The 12,498-nt window shown below is 37.9% G+C and overlaps 2 protein-coding genes across 2 annotated transcripts; both read right to left on the minus strand.

Annotated features, from left to right (window-relative positions):
• Window positions 1-349: 349 nt before the first annotated feature.
• LOC109462548 lies at window positions 350-2,801 on the minus strand. Its single transcript, XM_019759108.1, has 2 exons — window positions 1,797-2,801; window positions 350-1,375 (listed from the first exon to the last, which is right to left on the minus strand). The coding sequence occupies exons 1-2, from the start codon at window positions 1,860-1,862 to the stop codon at window positions 362-364; spliced, it is 1,080 nt and encodes a 359-aa protein (XP_019614667.1). The 5' UTR covers window positions 1,863-2,801; the 3' UTR covers window positions 350-361.
• Window positions 2,802-4,516: 1,715 nt separating this feature from the next.
• Window positions 4,517-12,473, minus strand: LOC109468222 (SEC14-like protein 2). Its single transcript, XM_019766480.1, has 12 exons — window positions 12,175-12,473; window positions 11,524-11,593; window positions 11,295-11,338; window positions 10,930-10,992; window positions 10,563-10,751; window positions 10,078-10,167; window positions 9,503-9,563; window positions 9,208-9,295; window positions 8,597-8,699; window positions 6,830-6,975; window positions 6,189-6,361; window positions 4,517-5,199 (listed from the first exon to the last, which is right to left on the minus strand). The coding sequence occupies exons 1-12, from the start codon at window positions 12,226-12,228 to the stop codon at window positions 5,051-5,053; spliced, it is 1,230 nt and encodes a 409-aa protein (XP_019622039.1). The 5' UTR covers window positions 12,229-12,473; the 3' UTR covers window positions 4,517-5,050.
• Between the last annotated feature and the right edge of the window lie 25 nt (window positions 12,474-12,498).

The raw sequence follows: 12,498 nt of genomic DNA on the forward strand, positions 1-12,498 counted from the left end.
AGGCCACTTCGTGAACAAGGTGGACTGATCTGATAGCCATCGAAAATTTGGAGGTTAGTATCCTTATCCTTCCAAGTGGTCACTGATGAAAGAATTCACTAGTAACAATTTTATTTCCATAATCAATGGGAAAACAATGAATTTTCAAAAGCTCTAAATATTTCATGGAGGCATGAGGTTACGTAGCTCATGAAAACACGTATTCATGACAATTAATTATTGCAAGTTTTACATTTTGTTTTATAAACTTTAATGTTCATATAGATATCAGATGTCTAAGTAGGATATGTAAAAAGAATATTTTGCGTATGGACAAAAGAAATGCTTAATAAACTCTAATGTTCATGTAGATATCAAGTGTCTAAGTAGGATATGTAAAAAGAATATTTTGAGTATGAACAAAAGAAATGGTTGGTAAAGACAGCTTATCGCCAGCAGTTCTGTTGTCAGTTCTGTATCTGTGACTTCCCGACGACTCAAGTTGTGTCTCATCCTTCAGACAGGTAACTGCAGACTGTCTCGCCATGGACATCGCTAGGTCGTCCTCTCCCACGGGAATTCTGGGTAATTCCATCAATGTTTTCTTCCTGCAGGAATTCTTAATTGGAGGCAGTTTGGTTGCCATGCTAGACTGGAATGTTTTCTGGTCTTTGGTCATGTTTTCTGATGATGTGTTTTCATCTGCATCATCCTTAATATCATTTGGTGAGTCTTCTTTTGCTGTCCCACATGGAATGATGATCATAACTTTGGCACGCTTTGCTTCTTTCTTAACTGATTCCTGCTTATTTTGGAGACATTTTCGAACATCCTCGATATTTTCTAATGATTGTCCATTGTCAGGATACGACGGTTCAGTTCTATCCCTACGAATGCCAAATTTGCGATAATTTTGTCGTTTCTTTCTAGAACGTCGTGTAGTGCAGTCGGTGTCATTTTGATGTTCCAATATCTGTGTGGCATCCTCTGAAAGATGTTTTCCGATATCAACCCGACTGACAACGGTATGGTTTCCCCACGTATCATCATGCTTGTTGCTGTACCTTTTATATTTGAACTTGAAGTCTATTCTTTCAGGACACTTGCAGGTGGTGGGTAAAGCACCTGGAACAGGTGGGAGGTAGCAGACCTCGGGTGTGTTGCAGGGTGCAGTTGTTGCAGGTGCAGGTGTTGTATCATGTTTGTTGTATCGTCTATACTTGAATTTGAAGTCTGTTCTGTCAGGACACTTGCAGGTGGCATGTGAAGCACCTGGAACAGGTGGGAGGTAGCAGACCTCGGGTGTGTTGCAGGGTGCACTTGTTGCAGGTGCTGGTATGCTGTACTCAGAATCCTCTAATGAGGAAATCTTTGGTAGTCTTATTGCTATTTCATGCTGTAAACAATCGAAAATAAAATTGAACCATACAGTCATGCCATTACTGCTAGTATATCAATAGCCCAAAATCAGCCTGAAAATGTAATGAAATTCAAAGTGTTACAACTAGACGCCTTTGTGACATATGAAATGGTGTTTGAAGGTCATGGGCTCAAGGTTAAAATTGACTTAATTTGACTAAAATTGTCAACCTGTTATAGAATCAGCCACACGACAAAGCTTAGCTAAAACCTATAGTAATTGGCTCCCCCTTGAATGCTTCATTAAACATTTTAAGAAGGCATCTTACTCCAGGTAGCAATAGTAGCAAACACATCAAAAGTAGAGCAATATTTAGCAATTTAATCTTTATTCTAGCCTGATAACATGTTCTAATGTCTAAAAAGTAAACACAGTACTAGTACGTGGTGTTGCCCACCTTTCTGGCTTTTTCCAGGATCCTTGGTTGTAAAATGCTGTTACAAATCCAACGCTGGTGCCCCATGCCTATTGGACCAACTGCAACAAGAAAATCGTACCAGAAATGTAACAATTTCACACAGGAAACAGGAAATCCTTTTTTTAGACCATTACACAACACGTACGTGAGTGTTAGAAAAAATCAATCAATGCCACTACAAAGCTACAGCAACGCATTCACTGCAACCTGCCAACTACATTCAGAGTTCTCCCAGTCAATCCAAAACACTCTCAAGAACTGTGCTTACCTTGGTGAGTGGTGTACTTGTAAGCCCCCATGATGTAATGTTGGCACTTCTCCGCATCTATTAAAGCCCTCGCAAATGTTACATTTTGTTATTAGAAGCAGGGAGAAGTCAAAACCCACTGGGTAACTCAGTTACTACGTGTTTCTTTGCTGCATTGATGTGCGTGTGACCGCTGGTAAATATTTGCACCTGCTAACTTCTCCATGTTCCAACGCACACAGATAATGACGTACATGGTGCCAAATGTTTCACCTACCAAAGAGGCTTTCACACGCACTTAGTTCAAGGAAATGGACCCTGAAGGGCCCTTCTTTGGTGACCTATTGTCAAAGTGCAAAAACTGTAGCAAGGGCTCATTTAGGTCCCCTTTCCACTGAATGGTGATTTTTGAGCAACTAAAATAGCATTTATGTGACTGTTGATTTTATAATGGAAATATTAACCAGGATTAAAAATGACAAAAAACACACAAAACATGAAGAAATTGAGTTTGTTATGTATGAAATTTGTTAAGTGACCTGTAGAATATTTGGTCATTTAGTGGTCGCAGCATGTAGTGGAAAGAGGGTGTTAACAGTTGTTGAATACCTCTTACAAGGTATTTCTTTGTAGTAAGGTAGTAGGACAGATTTCACAAATTGTTTCCATATCTTAGTATTGAAAAGCTTGGCATTCCTCTTTACTTTTGCTTGCACAGGGAACCTTTTACAAATAGTCTGGGCTTACCCTAACAAACTTTTACATCAATTTTCAATAAACAGACTGTAAACTTCACAGACAAAATGTTTTTCTCATGAAGATTACAACAACAACAATAAATAAATAATTGCATACAACTTGTAGTTTAAAAGAATTGTTTATTTACTGCATGACAAGACTTAACATCCACAGTTACAAAATATATATGTTATATGACAGCTCCTTGATATATACGTATTACATATTGATAGAAGTCCTTAGCTAGTTATGTTGGACAAAAGTTTTAACATCCTGAGTTACATGTACATAATTAAATACTGTTAGGCCAGACCAATTTAATTTCTTGGTTTTTAGATTTTCCTTCTTAATTTTTTTTTTGGTTTGCAAAAAAAAATGCACATGTACCATTCAGGTTCTGAATCAACCCCAAAATGCTTACAGTTTGGCCACAACAGTCCTTGTCTACCTAGTTATTACAGTTTTTTTCCATTTATCAATGCAACTTCTCTGATAACAAGTTCAAATTTCATTGTTTGAATTGTAAACCAGCATGGTATGTTGACTTGTGGCTCCTATGGCTGCTAGCATTTGGGGCTATCACAGGATGCCTATAGCTTATAAGCTATATATATAGGCCTGTGTTTTTTTTCCGCCCGCCCACTTCATTGATTTTGTTAATACCCAATAACCAACTGATCAAATTGGTTTGGCCTATTATAGTACATGTTGATAAATGCTTTACCATATGTAAATAAATGCTTTACCATATACCTTAGCCCTATTTTCTTGTTAGTGACGTCTCTAGTTTCTGTGCACAAACCAGTCTGGCATAATGCTTACACTCAGTTGCACAGTTTCTGTAATACTTATTCTTATACTTTTGACACAACTGGCAAGTCCTGGAATAAAATTGGTCCTGAGTTGGTTAGAATCTACATTAAAATGTTGAGCATTGTAACTTTATTCATAGTGTACAATTTTCTATTTATGGCACTGTGTTACAATTTCTTGTACAAACAATTATATGCATAATAGCCATACTGTATACTGCACTGTTGTTGATACTGGTATTATTCAACCTGCTTTGATACATTTACCCACACTGGTAGAGCCAAAAATGTCTATAAAATGTTAAACGGACAATAGACCCTTTTTGGACATAAATTCCGGACATTTTTCTAACATTTCTAAGAATGTCTGAACAGGGGCTTTACATGGTCTTTTTGGGGAGGACTTGCTTGTTGTGTTTTCCATTGTTCATGAGGTGTCTGTCAGAATGTCTTTAGAAAAAAAGTGTGAAAACTGGCATGCATATGAAAAGCACTGCACAAAGCCAAGACAATTTATAGGGGAGGACACCATTAATTAATAGACAGATGCTAATATCTTTATAAGTGCTCATTGTGCTAAACAAAGGAATGTCTCCTAGGGGTGTCCCTACCTGACGTGTGAAGAGACTATGGATATAAAATGTCCACCTTGGGTTATTTCGATGTCGTTTTTCAGTAACTATGTCTACTTAATGTAGCCTGGGTACCATCCTACTTGTATGCCGGGGCTCCCACACTCGCATCTCTTAGGGAAGCGAGTATGGGAGCCCCGGCATACAAGTAGGATGGTACCCAGGCTATACTTAATGTTCTCCCGACTGGCCTTTGTTCAGCAATGTCTAAATCATGTCTATTGTCCGTTTAACATTTTATAGACATTTTTGGCTCTACCAGTGCCATTTGGCACCTCATCTGTACAATGTATTGGATAGGAGGTTCTCCAGCAGAGAAAAAGTTAATCTTGATTCTGTAAATATTGGATCATTGATTATGTACAACCTTTTAAAAAAAACATAGATCCATAGAATTACAGGAATTATGATACACATATCATTATTGACAAACCCGAAATCATAACCACCTGTTGCATCTTAGAATATTACACATACATATGCATACGTTATACCTCGGTACCCAATATACACAAATGTCTTAGTTTGTTGCTTATATGCATAATATATAATATATATGTCTCTAAATGCCTAAAAGTACCTTTTTGTATTAAATCAAATTTGTTAAAAATTAATCCAAAGAATATCATTTCAGTTAGTGTATTACCAGTATGATTGGCAGAATACCACATATTGAATCTTGTGGCCTAAAGTAAATACACTGGCATATTTTCAGCTCTGTGCTCTAAAAATTGTAGCTTCATGTTACCATCCTCAGATCTAGACTAAAATGAGACAGTTATTTCAAAAGTTGACCTTTGACCTTTACTTGTCCTGTGATTGGTCAGTGTTGAACTGTCCAGCAGCACCTTTGACCTCCTGGAATGTCTCCTTGCTGGGGACGATGAGCTCGATGTTGTAGTGGAGTTTCTTACTGGTGATCCAGCTGTAGGAGTTGTCAAACTTCACCACATCTGCATGGGTGAGGGAGTAAAATATACATTGTACTCAAATGCAATAGACCCATTCGACTTTCACGGATCGCATAAACTGCTTACGTCACAGGGGGGACATTTCGAAAGAACGTCGTTCTAGAATGCTGAAGTCGAACGCGGCTTGCGCTTGCGGTTTCCCCCCTGGCAGATCATTTTTTTTACTAAATGGTAGGTGTCTATTTTTTTTGTAAAATATGCGGAAATGACAGGAAAACAGGCACCAACTTTGTATAGTGGCATTCCGTACAACAATTTAACGTTATTTTGTTCTGTGACATATGCAGTTTATGCGATCCGTACAAAAGGAACTTTCGAAATGTCCCCCCTGTGACGTAGTTTCTATTCAAAATGTCCCCCCTGTGACGTAAGCAGTTCATGCGATCCGTGAAAGTCGAACGGGTCTATTCCTGGGAAGCAAAATAAAACTAGAAACTTTAAGGTAATGCTTGCAAAGAAAATGTATAATGTTTATCTTCAAATATGGTCTGCTCTGTTAATTCTTCCTCAAACACATTCGTATATATATTCGTGTATGGTCAGACAAGTTTAAATCCCTCCTGCTATAAAATTGCAACACGATGTAACCCAAGACTGGTTTACCATGGTGACAGACGTCTGGTTCAGGTCATTGACCTTACCAGTACTGGGTTTGGAGAACAATAATAATAATAAGAGGAAACTGAGCAAAAACAAAATGTTTTCCTTCTGTAAACATAAATATTGTCAATGAGGAAACCTGTCTGATATTGACATTTACTGCCATTTCTGAGCTCATTTTCATCATAATTTCATATTTAAAGTGTTTGAAGTAGCCCCAAAACAAGGTACTTGACCTATCTCTGCCTGTCAATCTTCCCTCGCCCATGTGCTCTCAACCTAGACTTTGTCTGGACAGACACACAAACCCACAGCTCAGCCACCCAAAACAATATTTTAATACGACATTAAACACCATTAAATGTACTCACATAATCCTGTTTCCGCACACAGCACTTCCCCTTCTGCCAAAACCTTATGACAGTTGTGTTTTTCAGGAGGCACCACTGCCTTTAACTCCTCCCCCTTCTGCCCAGGGTTTTTGCTCCTTTTCCTCATGTACACACCAAACTTGATGTCATGATGGTCTGACTTGAACTGCCATCTGCATACAATGTAGAATATCATGCATATTATACTGGGTGGCAACATATCAATTATTGTCTAAGGTGAATCAAATGCAGATAGTCACTTCAATAAAAATAAAAATAAATCTGAGATTTCTCACTTCTGGGAAGTATTTTGGGTTTTTATGACCTTCAAGTTCACCCCATTTCCCGTGTCTGACTTTTCTGCCAGTCAATATTTCTCCCATGTGCTGTCAAACTACTCTCAAAGTTCACCCCATTTCCTGTGTCTGATCTTCTGACCTGTCATTCTGTCTGTCAATCTTTCCACCTCCCCTACCACATGCTGTCAACCTACTCTTTCCAGACAGACACACAAAACAATATACTTCTATATTCAGAAGTAAAAAATAACAAACTTGTTTATAACTTTTGAGTTATCCTATGAACAGGTTCAGGTTGTAATGCTGGTGATACATGTAGGTACATGTACAAAATGTGCATACCTTATTACACAGTTGGGCACTAAGACATCATACTCCAAGGTAAGACAAGAGCCATTCTGGACTGTTGCTGTAGTCAGGTTTCCAGTCACTGCCGACTCATTAGACAAAGAGTAGTAGGACTTTGGGACGGTGCCTCCAAAGCATATCTGAAAACAAGGAATGTTTTACACACTGAGGGTTGACAATCGGCTATTCCGAGATCAGGGTGCGCCAATGGCATTGTGCATTGTTATGTCAATCTTACTCTGTATTTATCGCATTCTGTTGACATTTATCAAACTTGTTATACTAGTACAGTTATTTTCCAGACAATCAGGAAGAGATTTGGTGTTAAGATGTTTAAAACTTATGCTATGGCCAATTTCAGACCAGAAATTGGCATAAAATCTACGTTATGCTGTTGCACTTGAAAAATGCCAGTTTTTGAAATATGCTTTTAAGTAATTTGGGAACAAAAAAATGGAATGAAAAGATTTGCAATATGTTCAGACATGCTCAGTCTGATATGTTTTGCAAAAAATCTGATGATGATTGGAAATTTTTCTTTTCTGGAGCGCATTTATCAATATGTTGTACACGTTATGTAAAATTCATAAATTAAGACATTGCAATTAACTTATCTCCCTGTACTAAAAAGGATGGTGATAGAACTGGGCATTTTGCATGTTATGCAAGGTACATCCATATATGACACAAAACATGTGTTTTTATGTTGCTTGTCCTTTGGGTTAATATGGCTGATGGCTTACAGTTACCTGTCTTTTTTGTCCGAGAAAATGTGTAGTGTCCGTTGCTCGGTAATAACTTAAAATAGAAAAGCTGTGGGTGCATATGATTTCAGGTTTTGAAACAGCTGAAGATGCTGACTTAAAACACAGTAGCTATTTCAGTCTATTGCTGTAATTATATGAAATAATGTCAAAAAACCTCAAGGGTGTAGTGTCCGTTGCCATGTAGTGTCCGTTGCCAAGTATACCACATATAGGTACATTAATTACATTTTGTTGCAATCTTGAAGTAATTTTGTCATTTATGTTATTTCTGTAGCATTTTGTCAACCCCTAAATGACAGGTCTTGCAAGATTTGGTGTTCTTGTCATGTACTTGAGCTGCCAGATGTGGCCGGCAACGGACACTACAGCTTAGCTGTAGTGTCCGTTGCCGGCCACATTTGAAATGAGTGGGCTAAGTTTGGATACAGCACAACTTTTGAACTGAACGTCTCTATCCAAAAATTTTTAAAGTGCAATGTACGGCAACACCTCTAGTGCACTTTTCTGCACTGAAAGTAGAAAAATATAAAAACTTGAAAAATTGGCCCAAGTGCAACCCTTTGGCGCACCCTGATCTCGGAATAGCCGAATGGAAGTGGTATTTCTCTTTATCTCTGCTAAAGGTACAGAATACTGGAAGATAAATACTGTTTGTGAACAAAGTAACATAAGACCACTGCCATACAAAATATTACACATTTTCCAAATCTTTGCATCATTGATATCTTTAACTTTTGTAACTTTTGGTACCAAAAAACTTTAACATGACAGTCAATGATGCTTATTTGACCTTCAACCTACACCTTGACCTTCAACATGACCTTGACATTCAAGATGACAGCAAAGAAGTTTGACCTTCAACTTTGGGCACTAAGACATCATACTCCAAGGTAAGACAGGAGCTATTCTGAACTGTTACTGAGACGGAGTGTCCAGTCACTGATGTGAAAACATGACATATCAAATGAAAGAGTGGGAAGGGTAGGTAGCTGACCTTGGACCTACACTTGGGGTCACCATCAGGATCGGTAGCTGTGCCGCCCCAGTACGCCGGCAGGTAGTGAGCATCGATCTTCTGTAGTAACAACTCCTTCAGCACCTGGGGGAGTCACAGAGAAGATTATGTCAGTTTGTGTACAGCACAATAGATTAAATACACATGACATAGCGTTACATCCAGTCATCAACTTTTGTAGTGAGCAACTATTACAAAAATTCAATCAGTTTCTCTTTCAATTGGCCAGAATCGCAAATCAGGTACATGTGCAAGAAACTATGTCTGGTGCAAGGAATTACAATGAATACATCAATTACTTGTCACACTGTTTTTCTTATTTGAGTACATGTACTCTGTATTAGTGTTTCTGACATTCCCGGTTGGAGGTTGTGTCCTTGGGAAAGGCACTTTGCACATTTTTCCTCACTCAACCCAGGTGTAAAATTAGTACCTGACTTCAGTTGGGAAGATAAAAAACAGTGGAAGGAGAGCCTTCCAATACCGTGATCTTGACATAGTAGACAAAAAACACTGGGCCTGAAAAGGCTATCATGATCATGGGACCTTTACCTTATTATTAGTGTTCACAGTAAAACATTAAAAAAGACTTACTTCCACAAACGTAGAGTTTGCTCTTTGTGTCTTCACTCAGAAACGGTCTCACCAAGGAGTACAGGACAGGGAACACCCTTGGTGCTGAAAGATGGGTTGGTAATAAAAATGTGAAGTAGCTAGTCAGGGACAGGCCCAAGACATTTTGACAATCAAACAATAGGGAAAAATGTTCAACCTTCCATTCGAATATAATAATATTATCATATATCCCCTCCAGTGCCAAGCCCATCGTCTACTCAGACGGAAGGAGGCCGATGATGATGAGGATAACATTAATTTATTGCCTACCTCGAATAATCATAGCTGCCTTCAGAGTTTCTGGATAATTTTGCCTCAAAGATCTCAACAGCTAAAACAGAATGCAGAATTAAGGATGATTAATGTTTATTCAATAACATTTAATATGCCTTGATTTAATATGCCTTGTACATGAAAGACCTACATGTACATTGTACTGTACTTTGGCATTGCAAATACATGTATGGTGATATGGTGACTGCCAAAAGTATAACCAGAATCAGGCCAGAAGAATTGTCACAACTTTTTTTTTGGTTTATCGTTGGCAAGATAACAAGTGAACATAAAATCTTGTTTGAAGATGAAAATAATTGAATAGAAGTACACCGATGCCTACCTGGATGTCAATATCAATGGCTGTAAAACAAAGAAAAACAAATTAATAAAATGATAATTATGATATATGATCATGAAGTACTAAAAATAGAACCATATACTTTTAAACAAACTTCAAGTTAGAGTACTGATATGTGTCTGAACTGAACATAAATTTTACTGAGCATTAATATGATTAACACAATATGACAGAATACTGTTTTTAAATGTATGAGTTGTGTCAGTGATACTTTCAATGATTTACCTTGTGTGGACATATGTCTCATACCAAAGTTGTCCAAGTCGATTACCAGTGTGATACCCTCAACATGGCGACCCAGCTGCATAGATCACACAAACATGAAGGAAAAATAAATTGAATCTTGTTGAAGTTAAAGCATCATTTCGCTTTGGCTGAAGCTATTGACAGGATGTTCAATAAGAGATTTTTGTACTACTGACAAAATGTTCCTGACGATAAGAAATTTGTTTGCACTTTTTGACAAATGTTCCTTTCAATAAGACTATTAGCAGGAATAGTCAAGGACCAATCAGAAACCAGAGAATGCAACCAATCAGAACATACCTTACAGTCTTTGATCATTAGCATAATCTTGTGCTAACACCTCATTATACTCAGTCTGGTATTCCTCTTTTAGTATATCATACTTTGAAAGCATTCACAAGTGAGGACACCTTTTAGATATTAGTCACAATGAACATTTTTTTCACTGACCTTTTCTGATTGAGCCCTGAACTCTTCCCAGATCTCCTCCAGAATCAGAAGTTTAAACTTGATGATGTCAGAACACTGTACAGACTGGAGCATGCCCCTCACATCCAGCTGACCAAAGGGGTCGTAGAACACAGGACAGCCTTCTTTGTCCCAGCAAAACAGCCCTCCAGTGAAGTACTTAGTCAACACCTGGCAACAAAGTTTTGTATTTCGTCTTACTGAGTACTATTCAGCTTATGGCAATGTGGTAAAGGCTAACATCACATTTAGAGCACAACACAACAAAAAATTAAGGATTTCAAACAGTAGGACTGGTGTTTAATTTTAAAGTGATTTAAAAGGATGCATATCAACAGGACAGTCATACCTCTGGTACTTTAAATTCGTTCTTCAAGTTGTCAACATTCTGTCTTTTTCTGAATTCCTGATTCTGAAAACAAAATGTAATAAGTACATCATCAACATGTATTTCATGATAGTCTGTAAATATTTCTAATTAAAAATACTATATGAAAGCAGTGAAAACATTTTCCATACTTATGTTCTTCTTGATATATCAGATTAAAAGTTGATAACAAAATACAAATATCCATGTACTGAACATATAATAATTGTCAACATCCTAGATCGATGCAAATTACAGAAATGTTCCTACATTCTTCTTTAATTCTGTCTACATTTAGCGTTAACATTACCAGCGATCAGAACTTTTTATGAAACATAAGAACTTACCAATCTGAACATTTCCTCTGCCTTGACAAGGTTAAAACTTCTGGCTGAAAAGCAAATGATATCATAACATTTAGCATTAATCATAACAACAACATGGACCACAATAACAGTTTGTGAGCAAATGTAAGCATTTTAAGGGAAATGGCCTAACAGGAATTTTTTCAAAAATCTCCAGTGGGAATTATTCCCATGACATCCTTTAATTTAGTAGGCTGTTCATAATTATCACCTCGGAGCCATTTTAGGAGGAAGACGTCATCCATATGTGGCTGTAGAACATCCTTGATATTGTTCTTGAACTGGAGGGAAAAGAAACAATGTTACACGATGCAAATTGTTGTTTTACTAAACAAGAAAATCAACCATTGCTGACTCCGCTAGAAAATCACAACCTAGAAGCCTAGAAAAACCAACTGTGACACTGTTAAGATCTCAAGCCAAGACAAAACAGAACATTGAAGATTTCAGACGTCAGGAGAGTATTCAGTCTCAGCTTCCTGAATTCCCCCCCAAGCCGACCACTAATTCCTGCTGGCTCCCAGCCAGATTCTGACTTGAGACAGTGACCTTCACCCCAGTTCCATTTACCTTTAGACCTCCTGCCATTCTGCCTGTCAATCTCCCAACCACGTGCTGTCAACCTATTCTGCCCTGACCTGCTGACGATCCATCCAAAACAATACTTTCTACACATGCATTTGTACATGTACAAGCCTTATTTCAGTGATCTGCAATGTTTTGACTCAAACACAACCAGAAGTAGGTCATGCAAAACCCTTTTGTCTCTTGTAGATTTTTCCACAAAAAAATGGTTTATCAGGCAAATTTCTTGTCCATAAAAGGTCCAGGATTGTTCTATTTATGACAAAATCTATCTTACCTTTTCCAAGGCTTCATTTTGCTGTTGACTGAGATCTCCAACACGGCCGCTCATCTTGTTTCCCTGGTCTTAGTCTTCTTCCCACGAGATCTCTAAAACTGTCCACTGTTCTTTATCCACCGACACGTCGTGGGAGTTGAGTGAATTCATGTTTTGATTGCTTCCGTATGATCCATATTTGACATCATTTAGGGGTTATGACGCCATCATATTTAGCCAGAAATAGAAATCTCCATGGAGACACGCCTACTTCCGTGTTTCATAACCAAGCGGTACGTTTTGCGGCAATAATATGTCGTGAAATTTTTAGCCGGGAGTTCAACT

The sequence above is a fragment of the Branchiostoma belcheri genome, unplaced genomic scaffold (genome assembly GCF_001625305.1).
Source record: "Branchiostoma belcheri isolate BF01 breed outbred unplaced genomic scaffold, Haploidv18h27 scaffold1, whole genome shotgun sequence".
Classification (NCBI taxonomy): Eukaryota; Metazoa; Chordata; class Leptocardii; order Amphioxiformes; family Branchiostomatidae; genus Branchiostoma; species Branchiostoma belcheri.